This window comes from Morone saxatilis, unplaced genomic scaffold, assembly GCF_004916995.1.
Source record: "Morone saxatilis isolate NCDOM2014 unplaced genomic scaffold, NCSU_SB_2.0 Contig23, whole genome shotgun sequence".
Taxonomy (NCBI): domain Eukaryota; kingdom Metazoa; phylum Chordata; class Actinopteri; family Moronidae; genus Morone; species Morone saxatilis.
Window position 1 is genome coordinate 8,991,904 of NW_023339796.1, and position 13,546 is coordinate 9,005,449.

General features: G+C 40.6%; 1 protein-coding gene across 1 annotated transcript in view; it reads left to right on the plus strand.

The window, feature by feature from the left end:
• The window catches only part of egfra (epidermal growth factor receptor a (erythroblastic leukemia viral (v-erb-b) oncogene homolog, avian)), a 39,814-nt gene that overhangs the window by 9,390 nt on the left and 16,878 nt on the right, over positions 1 to 13,546 (plus strand). Inside the window, exons 2-5 of the mRNA XM_035670577.1 lie at positions 11,713 to 11,864; positions 12,726 to 12,912; positions 13,050 to 13,187; positions 13,319 to 13,387. Coding sequence (XP_035526470.1) covers positions 11,713 to 11,864; positions 12,726 to 12,912; positions 13,050 to 13,187; positions 13,319 to 13,387 — 546 coding nt within the window. The remainder of the gene's footprint in view (positions 1 to 11,712; positions 11,865 to 12,725; positions 12,913 to 13,049; positions 13,188 to 13,318; positions 13,388 to 13,546) is intronic.

Sequence of the window (13,546 nt, forward strand, 5' to 3'; positions counted from 1 at the left end):
GTTAGTTTAGCGTGTTAGCATGCTTTTGCAAATTAACAACACAAAGTACAGCTGAGGCTGAAGAGAATGTAATTTGTTTTGTAATATTTGGTCATAAACCAAAGTATTTGACAAATGGTATTTAGACTTGATGGTGGTGCTATGAAAACTTAAGGATTCCCGAAGTTATCACAATGCATCTTGAGGGGAACATGAATATCTTCACCAAATTTTATGGCAATCTATCCAATAGTTGTGGACATTTCACACAAAAATGTTCTAAACGTTTGATTGGGTATTATTTAAAAGCCTAAAGTTCTGTCTCCAAAACTACAAGAACTCAAACAACAAAAGGACTCGAAAGAGTAATCTCCTCATTGACCGGGGAAGTATAATTCTGGCAAGCAAATAACAGCCATCCCTCCTCATGACATAGCTCTGTCTGAATTATGACACCATTGATGATAGCGCTTTTGGCAGTGTGCTCTGGCGGGGGTGTGTTAGCGGAGGAAAAGAAGATGTCAGCCCTTCTCTCGCCATGGTTCCAGCATTTTACAAGCCAGCATCACCTCTCAGGGATTTCATCAGCATTGTAAAATGTATTTCATCCGAGCCATTTATAGATGAGATGACAGCATTGTTCATAATATGGTAGTGGTGGCAGTGCTCAGCTACAGAGTTGATCTGTGATTTGTTTAACTCCCAGAGCACTAAAACATAATGTGCTCTAAACACAACACGCCTTCTGTAGTACCTTTTCTAATTGCCTAGTAAGTTTCAACAACACCAATGCTTCGTCGAGCTCAAAATTAATTTCCTGGTTGGACTTTGAGCGGAACATCTTCATTACCGCATGTTTTCATAATTGAAGCCAGAGGCCTGTAAAAAAAGAAGGAATTCTGTTTGCTTCACTTGCAATGTTTCCCTCCATAAAAGCGGTGGAACTGACCCTCTTGCAAAATTGCTCAATAAACCATTTGTGAAGGCCATATATTATAAGTATATTCCCATGCACTGTATCATAATACAGCCCCATGACACTCAAAGCATCACTGATAAACGATCAATATCTACCACTCTCCTTTCATTTTCATAACAAACCACTTCAGCTTGATAGTTATGGAGCTAGGTGGTGAATGGGCTCCCTGGTAGAAATACCCTGGAGTGCGTTGTTGGACTTGTGCCAGGCAGTAAGGATTAGCCCTCTGGACCTGCAGTATATCCGCTACATCAACAACCTCTTCCTGAGCTGATTAGAAGGCAGTCTGAGATTTTTTTAATATGAATCCACTTGTTTAGTTTTTATCCTGGTATTATTACAATTATCAGGCACCCTTAAGATTACCAAGAGATTAAAAATACTCTAAATTTCATTGGGTTTTTGGGTCAAAGGACATGAAAATAACCCCTCTAAACTTGATTTCTTTATACAGTCTAGCGGGAGGTATTTGAAATATGCCGGCAGGGGAGTTTGTCTTTTCTTTTTATTGTTATACTGGCTCGGTAAGGCCATTTTGGATACTTTTGATGCGCGTATGTCTTATGCTTCCAAGAAAAAAAGCGATCTGAACTGAGATTTATCCTTGGTTATGAATGCTTGGCACCTGCTGGTCGATTGAAAAACATCCGAGATGAGATCCAGGATTTGTAGCTGGAAACATCATTACATCTGTTGAGCTGTTTGTAACTGACAAAACAATCTCACCACAAGCTCCATTTAGGAACTGTTATGGAGCTTTTGATCATGTCACACCAATCTTCCACAACAAATAGTTGCCCATTTGTCATTGCATGGTAGATGTTCACATTTCTCTTTTTTTCTGGGCACTTTAAGGACCTGGTGTAGATGTTGGCTTCAAAGTTGACTTCGAAAGTTCATTTGTGACCATGGAAACAGTAGTTGACAAAACAGTCTCACCACAAGGTCCATTTAGTAGCTTTTTTTTGCCCAGTTGCCCAAATTTCCATTTGAAGAACTTCTTGTCCATTTGATTTAAAAGTTGAGATTATTCTTGACTTTGGAAACAGTAGTTGACAAAACGGTTATCACCGCAAAGAGAGCAAGCTCTTATGATGAAAGCTCCTCGAGATTTTTTTCGCCAGCTACTGTTATGAAGGTCAAGACTGAACTTTCAGTCTCAACATGTTTGTAACGGTTGCAATGTGTTTATTAAAAGCAAAATGTCTCACCCCAATACAAAGATAATTATTGTATTAAAGTTTATTATATTTTATGTCTACATTTGAACTGGTAATTATAGGAAGGAAGCAGAATTTTCTCTTTGTTTGGGTCGGACATTGGATAATGATTATGTTGGAAAGGTTTTATATCCTGGCTTCTACACTGATTGTCCACTCTCTAGAGTAGTCATGAGAGTTCGTAGTGTGTGTTTCATAAACGGTGATTCTGAGCCAAGGTCCTTGTGTTCAGCAGTGTAGCTGATAGCGAGGAAAGGGTCCAGCTTGCCAAGCCTGATGCCTTTGATGACTGATGCAAAGCAGCCAGGCCTTAGGTTGTGCAAAAGCCCCTCTGTGTCTCTAGTGAGGGGGCGGCCTTGAAACAACCGCCCATCCTCGCTCATAATCATCTTAAACAAGCTAGCGCATTGTTTCGGAGCTTTGTTAACCATGTGTGATGTGCTTTTTTTGTCAGGAACAGGATAACGCTCCGCATGTTAACAATGGATGAAATCTGAGCCGTGGGCTTGTGGGAGAGGTGTTTGATGAAAAACTAGCACCATTTTCTGTCAGTCGTTGCTGTTTGCACTATTTCAGTAGAAATCCAATTGTTTTAAAAATACTCTGAAGATTATAATCGAGCGCTCTGGGGCCCCTAGTACTTGGCCGTGGCACCCCATTGCATTTCAAACATTTCAGTTTGATGTGTCATCAGGAAGACGTATCTGAATTCTTCCGAGCTTTCCTGTGCAAATTAAATTGGTCATGCTTTTGGCGAGTACAACGCAACATGTAACTAAACACCCTTTCGCAGTGTTGAAAATTATGAGAGCCCCTCAGTTGTACAAACTAATTCCCCGAGGTCCATTTGTCCCTGACTCTTGCCCTCAGCCAGTGTGGATGAGGAAGAAACTACTCACCGGTGGATTTAAGGGCTTGCTGATGTGTAAAGCAGAGGTTAAAATGGTGAGTAAAGGCTGAGCAACAGAGTAAAGCTTACTAACGCAAAAACCCCAGGGCTTTTGTACAATATTCCTTTTATGGGGTCTCTCTTGGTGAAGACTCCAGCGGGGCAGAGTTACTAGACACATGACTAAGGCAGTTGTTGGCAGGCAAACGCTGCGAAACAGCGGTTAGACCTACACAGAAATGAGCCTGTCAGCAATCGGGCTAAAAATAAGAAACTCTTAAGCAGAAAGGCTGCCTCAAAGAGCATCTATCTCCTCTGTTTAGATGAAGTGAGGAGTCCGGTGAGTGAGAGTTATCTGTCCTATCTGTTGATGCACCACAACCTGGGCCTGCTGCTCTACACTGGGAATGCAAGAAAACAGGGGGATCCCGAGTCACAGCTGCTTTCTCCTGCTGGAATGATGTGTGAAATGTGTGGGTTTCTTCGCTTGTGGTTGTTATTTTTCTTTCTCTCTTCTCTGCCTCTCTTCCTCCGCTCTTCTTTTCCAGGCATGGCTCAGTGACAGTCAGTAGAGGGGGGGGGGGCAGCAGTACGCTTGCCGCCCACTCCCTCTCCAGTCTTCCTCTTGTGCTTCCTGTGGGATTGAAGAGGAGTATGGTTTTAACAGGGAAGGAGAAAGAGGAAAAAAAAAAAGGGGAGTTGTGGGGGGAGTTTCTTGGCTGGAATGGGTTTCAATAGGGAGAATGTCTGGATGTTAAAGAGGAAGTGGGTTGAATGTTGGAACATTTCAGGAGAATGGTGGGTGCATTATTGGAATTTAAATGGGGTTGGGGCTAACGGGGGTTGTGTGAGTTTTGGGTAACAGCAGTGGGATTGTTTGGTGACTTTAATGGGGGACTAATGGACTTACCAACGGGGCATGTGGGACAATTATCTGACTAATCATATACTGTATATTGCTTGATTTTTTTTTTTTGGGCCGTCATGTTGGGGCCCTTGTATATTGGCCACAGCTGGAGAGTAATGGGAGTGCAGCTGTGTTCAACTAACTCTAATAAATCAACTTGGTGCCCAGTAAATTGTGCCTTTTTCAGTGCATCTTCTATTATTTATGGTTTATTTAGCTCTTCTGTCATGGATATGGCTATTGGGTAATGAATGCATCATTGACTTTTGGGATAAATTCGCAGTTTGTTGATTTTTTTAACAGCAGTAGCCGTACGATAACCAGCATGAATGCAACAAAACCTCTTTTACATAATAACTACATAACCAATTATTTGTTTGCTCTAAATTAAATAGTTGGTTCACTAAAATTTAAAAAAAATAAATCAATTTTCTCACTGCCTGTGTGCTGCCTCTACAATGGAAGTGAATTGAGTTTTGTTTGCGCTCACAGCTTTAAAAAACAACAACATTTAAACCAGCATTAATTGATTTGGCAGCGCAACAAGCTGTAAACACAACATTGACATATTATCACCTTATAAAGTGTTAGCAAACAGTCGCCTATTTACACACGCAGCTGATATTGAACAACTTTGGCACCTATTTAAAGTGGTGTTTCAGGTTTACCTGGCAAACATGACTGTGATACGCAATCCGTGCTAACTATGCTAACTTTTTCTGTCTATGGTGTTTGGCAGGTATTGTAGAAAAGGTTCATCACAGCTTTGCTAAAATGGCCTGCTGCAGCCACGCTGATGAGTACTGAGAGTGAATCAGGGCAGTAAGACCAGAAAACCAAAAGAGCTAAAAGAAGCTTTAAAGCTCCCTGGAACTAAAGGGGAACTTCAGTTGGATGATATTCATCTCTGGGTGTGTCACTACGAGAAACCCTTTTCACATCATACATAGTCATAGTGAGCTATTGTTCATATAAAAATACTGATTACTGCAGCTTTAAAAGAAAAAAGGGAAAGCAACTCTTTTTTTTCCAGTCAAAACCAATGTCCTTGTTACTGTGGACACTGCACAGACTGCAATGTGATTAGTTTTCATGGTAAACTGCAACTTTCTACAGAAGAAATGAGTTAACAGTGAGGCCTGTTGATTATCCAAAATACCAATGACACTTATTCTGTTGAATTTTGTATATTACATTTTGCATTGCTGTTAGCAGCACAAACAAAAGCAAAACTGCCTCACTGCCCTGAAGTTTTTTTTTTGCTCAACCGAACCTTTAACTCCTTGTAAAACTATACTATCTATATGCTCTACATTCATTTAAACCGAACAATTAAATAAATCAATTGCTTAAAAGGTCTGAATAGTTCTGGTTTTAAAATGAGTCATTGTATTTGGACAAATGTAAATGCCTTTAGGCCTTAGAAATGCTGATCACAGTATGCAGGACTGTGAGTATACATACTGTATTCCTGTGTTTGTGCAGAACCTAAAAACACGGTTTCCTCACACTGAGGTTGAGGGTAAACATTACGGGCCCAGCCACAGGTATCTGGAGTGTCTCACTGACTGGTAGAGAGTGCTCCTCAGGAGCTGAGGGTAAACATGAGCCTTTTTGGTCTTTATTTGGTCACTTTGCTGAGCTTTTAACAGACTAAACTTCACTGACTGTGCTGAGGCAGGGCCAGAGAGTGTAGTCAACTGTTTAGAGGACATGTGACGTATTCACTGGGACGCTTCATTTGCTTGTGTTCTACAGCTGGCCGATCCAGTGTTTTGTCCCCTTTGTTAGCCTCCAGGGAAAGGTCAGCAATGTTCATACATCAAGTGTGAGGCTTTACACCCCCTTTCCACAGTTTGACCCCACAGCCGGCTGCTATGTCCCAGATCGACGTCTTGGTTAACGAAACCACAAACCACTCCCGACTCCTTTTTTCTTCTCCATTTCATTTTTGCTCACACTTCCTTTCCATCAGTTCTCTTTCTCCAATAGTACATTACGTGACGTCCTGATAGTACATCCTCCTCCGTTGGAGACGACTATCAGTTACCATCTGCTGCAGCATCACAGGGTAGCTGTCTGGAGCTGACCCTGTGCAAAGATCAACTTCCTGAGATGTCAAAGGGACTTGTGTTGTTGCATTCACTGGGAATAGGGAGGGAAAGTGGGGGGGTATCCTCTAGTCCTCTCTGACCCCTTTTTTCTTTTCTGAGGCCCCAAGATGTTTTCTCTAAGGGATTGATGCATCTCCCACGCAGAGGAAGATTGCGTTTCCCCCATGCAAAGAGCAGGAAATCAGCAATCCTTATGTCAAAATACAGAGTATCTTTGTACAGATATAGTACACCACCAAAGAACTCACATATGACTGCTATTGCTGCTGGTTTCATCTTTATATGACATTTGATCTCCTCCTGAATCTTAGCCAGTCAGACAATATAAGAGGAGGAAGTATGAGCTGAATACACAGAAAAAATCAAGGAAGTGGCTTTTTCCCCCTATCCACTGATAATGGGCTTTGAGAGATTTATGCTTCCCGGAATCTGAAAGTCTGGAAATTTGAGCGAATGCAACCCCAAGTGAGCCCCAACATTAAACTGAGGCCAATAAAAGCAGAACGTGTATTTGTTTTCATCTTATCAACGTCCTCTTACCATACATCTGCAGTGACATATGAGGGGTTACGCCATAATTTCCCTCTAAATATGGGAATTAATCTTGGCATCGATTTGTTATCAGCGGAGGAACACTGCAGATTGAGTTACATAATATACTTTGCCGTAATGCTGTTGACTTGGAGAGAGAAATAAACAACTCATGTCAGTTAGCATTGTTACTTCCCATTAATTAAGTATAAGGTTTCTGAAAATGTAATTATCAGACTCTGGACACAGAGAAATTGAATTTCAGGTAGTGAATGAGAGGAAGAGAATGCGGCAGGCTCATTTCTGTTGTCTGTCAAAGGTATAAAGCATGATGATTTAAATGTATAGTAGATGGCTCAGTGTGCCAAAGGAAAGCAGTAGATGGGTTAGAGAAGTTTTTACCGTGTCCCCGGGAAGTTCGGTTTACATTTTTGGACATTCAGTATTTCCTCTCGTGGCCAGAAAAATACAGAGTTTCATCAAAACATTTAAATGAGACCTCAAAATGTGAATTTATGCCAAACTCTGACCCTTTTCTTTTGGTTGGTTTTGGTACTTAACACTGAACATTTGATCTCACCATGTTTAGTTAATGTTTCTCAAGTGTTTACTGTAAATTTTGTCTGCCGTGACTTTGGTTTCATACCCTGCTTCACGTTCCCCTTTTGTCTGTCAAATAGGTTCTTAAGCTTCAAAGTTTGAAAGTCTACATTATACACTGCTTACATAATAAAGGAGATGGACATAATAATAAGACATAGCTGTAGCACATATGTAATCCAGTACAATACAATACAATAATTCTGCCTATTCGCTTCCTTGACGAGAGTTAGATGGGAAGATTGAACACTGTCGCCTCTGTCTGCCTGGCAAAAAAAATCGACCAGGTCTTCTAAAGCTCATTAATTAACACGTTATGCATTGTTTGTTTAATTTAACCAGTTTCATTTAAAAAAACCCAAACTGCAATTTCTCAGTTTTACAGTTGGTTGTGTATGGAACAGAGGCTGGCTAGCTGTTTCCATGTTTTCCTCTCTTAATGCTAAGTTAAGCTAACTTAGCATTAGGCCGTCCACATATGGACATGGAAGGGCAGGGAGGACCCGAAAAAGAGCTTTACCACCAAATATAAAAGCCCTGACTGAACTACGTTATTGTAGACTATAAATTATAACATAATATATATTTAACGCTAGCCAGTAACAGTTTTCTATTAGATTTGCTGTCATTTAGGATGAGAGAAACATGTTAACAGAGAATAACGATACACTTACCTCACAATTCAATACAATTCACAATACTGAGTTCCTGATATGATCTTCTTACTAAATGAGATTGAAGACAAATTATGACTGAAAAGACAAAAAAACTACAAAATATCTTTTCTCTTATATTTTCTTTATCAAATCATAGAATCCTTTTTTATTATTGAGGTAGGGAATAAACTCTATAAAACAATGCATATTCCCTTTCTTTGTAAAGTGAAACTGTAGTTTTTGTGCTTTGATGCCACGATTGATATAAACAATTAATTTCTCATCTCACCAATTTGAATCTTCACATGTTTCACACTGTTGAAAAAGGCACTCAAGCGGGTAGTGATTAAAAAGCCTTTAATATCTCGTGGCTATTTACTCATAGTAACAGTTAAAAAAACATGACTGCGCGTTCATTGAGGCTTTCATCAGGGCAAATACAAAATGGTTGCCTTTGGGCTGAAAGTAGGCATGTTTTTTTAATTGTTACTATGAGGATTTTTAATCACATTCATTTCTTGAGTGCCTCAGACTTTCACACATTTGTATCGCAGTTCAACTGTCACATTAGATCTTTACATTCCTACATGTTAACATTTAGAAAAGATGATGGCGACTGCGGAAATTTAGTTGAGAGTTATGGTGCAGGACTCCAAACTACCTTTTTCACCTGCTTCCCAAAACTCACAGGGGGTAATGCTAAAAGCGTTACAGCAGCCCCACTGATAAGGCTGCCAGCAGATGTGTCTGCACACATTTTTTGTTTATCGGCCTTGTGAGTGCAGGCAACAGCCCATGCCAATTATCTCAAAGTGCCAGATAATGAAGTCTATCAGTAAAGCATTTCCCAAAATGTCAAACCATTCCTTTAAGTTCCTTTTTTTTATTTCAACAATTCAGGTAGTTATTTGACATGCCTTCTCTGTAACAGTAGCACGTGCGTTCTCAACTGTATTTGAGCATGTAATCAGTATGGACCTGAACAATGAGCTAATTATCTCATAATAAGCGTGGGCAATTTATTGTTCCTGTCGTTGTGCAGATGCTATAGCCTCAAGAAACAAATATCTACCACACACACTTGCCTTCCAACACAAGTCCCCAAGTAAACATCCAAAGAGTGGTATGTGACCGCACATTTCAACAAGCTTAAGTGACTAACGATCGGGTTTATCAAGTCTTTTGTCTAGCTCTGACTGCCTGCTGATCAAAGCGCAATCCAGGGAATATTTTGTACTCCTCACAGTGTTGCACACTCACACACAGGTCAATACACACACCCACACACACATGCATACAAGAGATATACCAGATCTGCCACTCCTTGCTCCTAGAGTTACCTCCTGGACATTTTGTGACGACAATACAGCTGGAGGAAGTGAAGCAACAGGTAATTAGTCTTTGTCACAGTATCAGTTACGTCACTGCAGGCCCCACCCTTGCATTTACGCAGGTTGCAGCCAGTAAGCTGTGTTTTTATACCTTTTTTTTTTATATGAATGATGAGTCAATTGAATCAGCTACTAAGATTTCCAGTACTTTAGAATTTGCATAATCTTTTCCACACTTGAAAGGTAGTTTGCAAGTTGCGTAACCTTTTATGACACATCTTACTGTAGAGTACACATCTTACATCGTACTGTATAAAAGAGTAATTTATTTGTAGAAGGTTGTGCTGTGCAAAAAATAAAAGGCTAGGTACAACTATAAAGCCTTATTTTAGTTAGAACTTCTACGCAGCTACAGCCTGACCTTGTTTCTCATGTCTTGCAGCCTGATGAGGAAGTCAGTTTATGGCCGTGGAATATCAGGTCATTTACCACCTGCAAAGGGGTTATGAAATCAACAACTGGACAGGGGAGAATGTTTACAGTGGCTATACTGCTGCTTGCTTGAGAAATCAGGGTTTTTTTCTTCCTTGTGCGCCATACAAGTGTGAGCCTAGTGTGAGGAAGTTTGTTGAACCTTTAGTCACCTGCCTCACTCAGCATTTACTGCTCATCATAAATATTAACTGAACAAAACCTTCAGACAGGAAGCAGGCTGTATGCTTGCAGCTGGGTGGTATACAGTCCATCTATGTACTATATGCCAAAAAAAAACAAACAAATTAACCGTAATCAGCATCCATATTAGCAAACTGCCATCCGGGATGTCCAAATCAGGTTGATTAATATTCACAGCTGCACAGTCATGACAACCTTTTTGTTTATTACGGTTTGGTTTCTCAGTCTGAGTAATAATTAGGAGGCTAATTACATCTCACATGGCTCCTCTAATTAAAACGGTCAGCTTGCCTTTAGTCTGCCTCTGTTGCCTGGGCGTTAGGCTGCTGGACTGCAGGGTTCATGTCAGGGAGATCCCTCAGGGACAAAGTAATGAGGAGGAAGAAGAGGGAGGGCGGGAGACAGCTGTTTGTGCCTAATTCTCACTGATTGTGTGCCCAATCGCCGTCGGTTTGTGTGAATTCAAAACAACAACGTGTAAAATACACAGTGGACAAGGAAAAATACAAAACATTGGCTTCAGATACTAGCTTGACGTAGCTGAAAGACGTTAGCGTGTCCTTTTCTTCAATTTGGCCAATCAGAAAGGGTTCTGAGCAATTAAATTAACTGTTGTGTTGTGTTGTGCAGTGTCCTGAGGTGTGTCTCAGAATTTGGAGCACATGTTTTGGCTTTCTTTGCAGTCAAGAGCAGACACGTTGTGGAATGTGACCCAAGAGACATTACACCAGCACCCTAATGTCTAATAAACACAAGGAAAACTCTTTTGTTTTTCTGAACCTATTGCTCAAGTTAACCCTACTTAAAAGAGAAAAAACAATGATATGCTTATTGAGTGCGAGTGTGTGAGGGTTTGTGTGAATGTATAGGTGTGTGTGTTTTGTTGGAGGGGCGTCGAGGTGTTGAACACAGCTGACTCTCTTCAGTGCCAGTCAGAACCTGTCTGACCAGCTCAGGGAATGACTAAATAGAGGAAGACCTGTTTTCTTAACACGCACATTCTTCCTTTAAAAACTACATTCATTAAGAAAAACCCTTTGTGTCTTCTGCACTTATCAGTAATACAGCTCTCCTTATCCAAACGCTTTATTGCATAACGCCAGATAGGCTACATTATAAACCCGCAATTGTAGCCCTGTGAATCTCTCTATCAATGACTTTGTTGTTATTGCAGCTTAAAACTCAGGAAACTGCATGGATCAGCATTTGATTTAAGCCCTTAGTTGTTATTTAGTCATGTCAAGAACTTGCCCTAAAATCAGATATGCTTAGACTAGACTGAAGTTATTGAGACTGTTATTAATTATGAGATTTAGAGAGCTAAAGTTCCCTCAAGAAACGCGCTCACACACAAATCTCATGGAATCTGTGACACACCAGATCTTTTCTCTGAAATGACACAACGGGCCTGGAGATGCTGGTTTCAGTGGTTGTTGTAACTAGCCTGCATAGCAGTGGAAAGATTCAGGCCATTGCCAGTGTAAATACAGCCATCTCCCTTTGACTTCTGAGCCAGACTTCGCTTCGTTGCTGAGATTTGATTCCTATTGTAGATGCAACCCAGATCGTGTATTTTCACATGAAAACCGGCCAAGTTATGACTGCGCAGATCAAGTTCACAAACAGAGACACACACAGAAAGGCATAAATTGAGCCAGTGTGTTACATAAGCGGGGAATGTTTCTGACTGATAGCACTGTGGACCTTGGATAAATGCTTTGGTGACATTGCAGATGATTTACAACCCGTTTTGCATCTTGTGTTTCAAGTAACATCCAAATAAATCCTGCAAATTCTGCAATTGTTTTTTTTTTTGTGTCCTTCCCTGCAGTATGCCAAGGCATCACCAACCGTTTGAACCTCCTGGGTTCCAAAGAGGACCACTACCTGAACATGGTGAAGACCTACAGCAACTGTACTGTGGTCCTTGAGAACCTGGAGATCACCTACATGGAGGAGCACCGTGACCTATCCTTCCTCAGGGTAAAGACTACTCTGTTAGCAGTGGAGGATAAACAATCACATAACAGATGTGGAGATGGTTCCTTTTACGCTTTTTTTTTTCCTTTGTCACTTTGGTGGTCTAAAGCTAGTTTGCCAGACAATCTATCCTGGATCTTTGCAGGCGCTGCGCTGCCCTTATTGCTTCAGTACAGATAATTCAAATGAGTGGAGAATATTTAGTGACGGATGATTCAGTGTGATTATGACGCTCCGGTTGGAGCTTTGCTTGAACCCCAGCTGTAACAAAAAGGTTGTGAACGCTGGGCAGATGTCACAAGGGACCACACACTCGCATGCGAGCTTGCACACACAAGCATAGAATAACATACAGTCAGCAGATATCATGCAGTAGTTCCATCAGTGAGGAGGGGGGCATGGCTCCCTCAGTTTTCAGGATCCTAATTTTGTCCCTGTTGCTTTTACATTTTCAAAAATCGCTCTAATTAGAGTCTGCTTACGGTCCAGCTGGGATAATTCTACATGAAAGAAACTGAGTTGATAAAAATGTTGATATGCACGGTCCTCTTCAATTGTTTCTGTATGCTCTTTGCAATAAGTGATAGCAAGAACATTTTGTACTTTTTTTTTTTTTTTTGTATTGTCCTGAGCTTTGCCTCTCAGGCTAGATACTGGTAGGGACTGTATGCAGCCTGAGAGAAAGACCTGTAGGGACTAGTCAGGATGTTAACGCTAACCACCTCCTGTACATATATTTGCATTTGACTTACAGCTGTGTACAGTGAAGGAAAATGCTCTATTTAGTAAAGATGTAAAAAGAACACCACCTTTCATTATGTATCAGCAGCCTTTTTCACTATTCTCTATTTTTTTCTTCCACAGTCTATTGAAGAAGTGGGTGGCTATGTGTTGATTGCGCTCAACATGGTGCCCAGGATTCCTCTGGAGAACCTGCGCATCATTCGTGGTCATTCGCTCTATGAAGGAAAGTTTGCTCTTGCTGTGATTGCCAATTTTAACAAAACTTCAGGTCAGGGCTCCAGAGAGATTCTTCTGACTAGGCTCACAGGTCAGTCCATCTTTCCCATTTTTTCTATTTTCTGTGACAGAATTTCTCAAAAAATTGTTATGAGGCGTACAAATATTGATGTGTTGTGAAAATCAATTGGTGTACTATAGGATTTATTGATTAGTTTTCTTTTGCAGAAATTCTAAAAGGAGGTGTTAAGTTTTGGAACAACCGGCTGTGCAATGTGGAAACCATACAGTGGTATGATATTGTCAATGCTGAAAACAATCCCAGCATGGAGCTCCCAGTGGCCGGCAAAAAAAAGAATCCATTATGTAAGTAATACATTCCACAGCAGAAGGCCACAATTGCGAAGTACTTCAGTTTATTTGTGCAGTTTTAAGGAATTTCAAGCATGTGAACTAAACATTTTACTGTGTTAATTTCTTGTTTTCGGCTTTTCCAGGTAAGCAGTGCGACTCAAGCTGCTTCAATGGTTCATGCTGGGCATCTGGTCCTCAGAACTGTCAGACCTGTGAGTTGTGATTGAATTGAACACACTGAATTTAGTCAGATCCGTTTAATAAAACTGTGCTGTAAAGATGAAATCTGTAATGCTTATTTATTATCTTATTTTTAGTACTGTTTATCTTTATGGTGTGGTGAAACACAAAAAAACAGTTTGTCATATTTC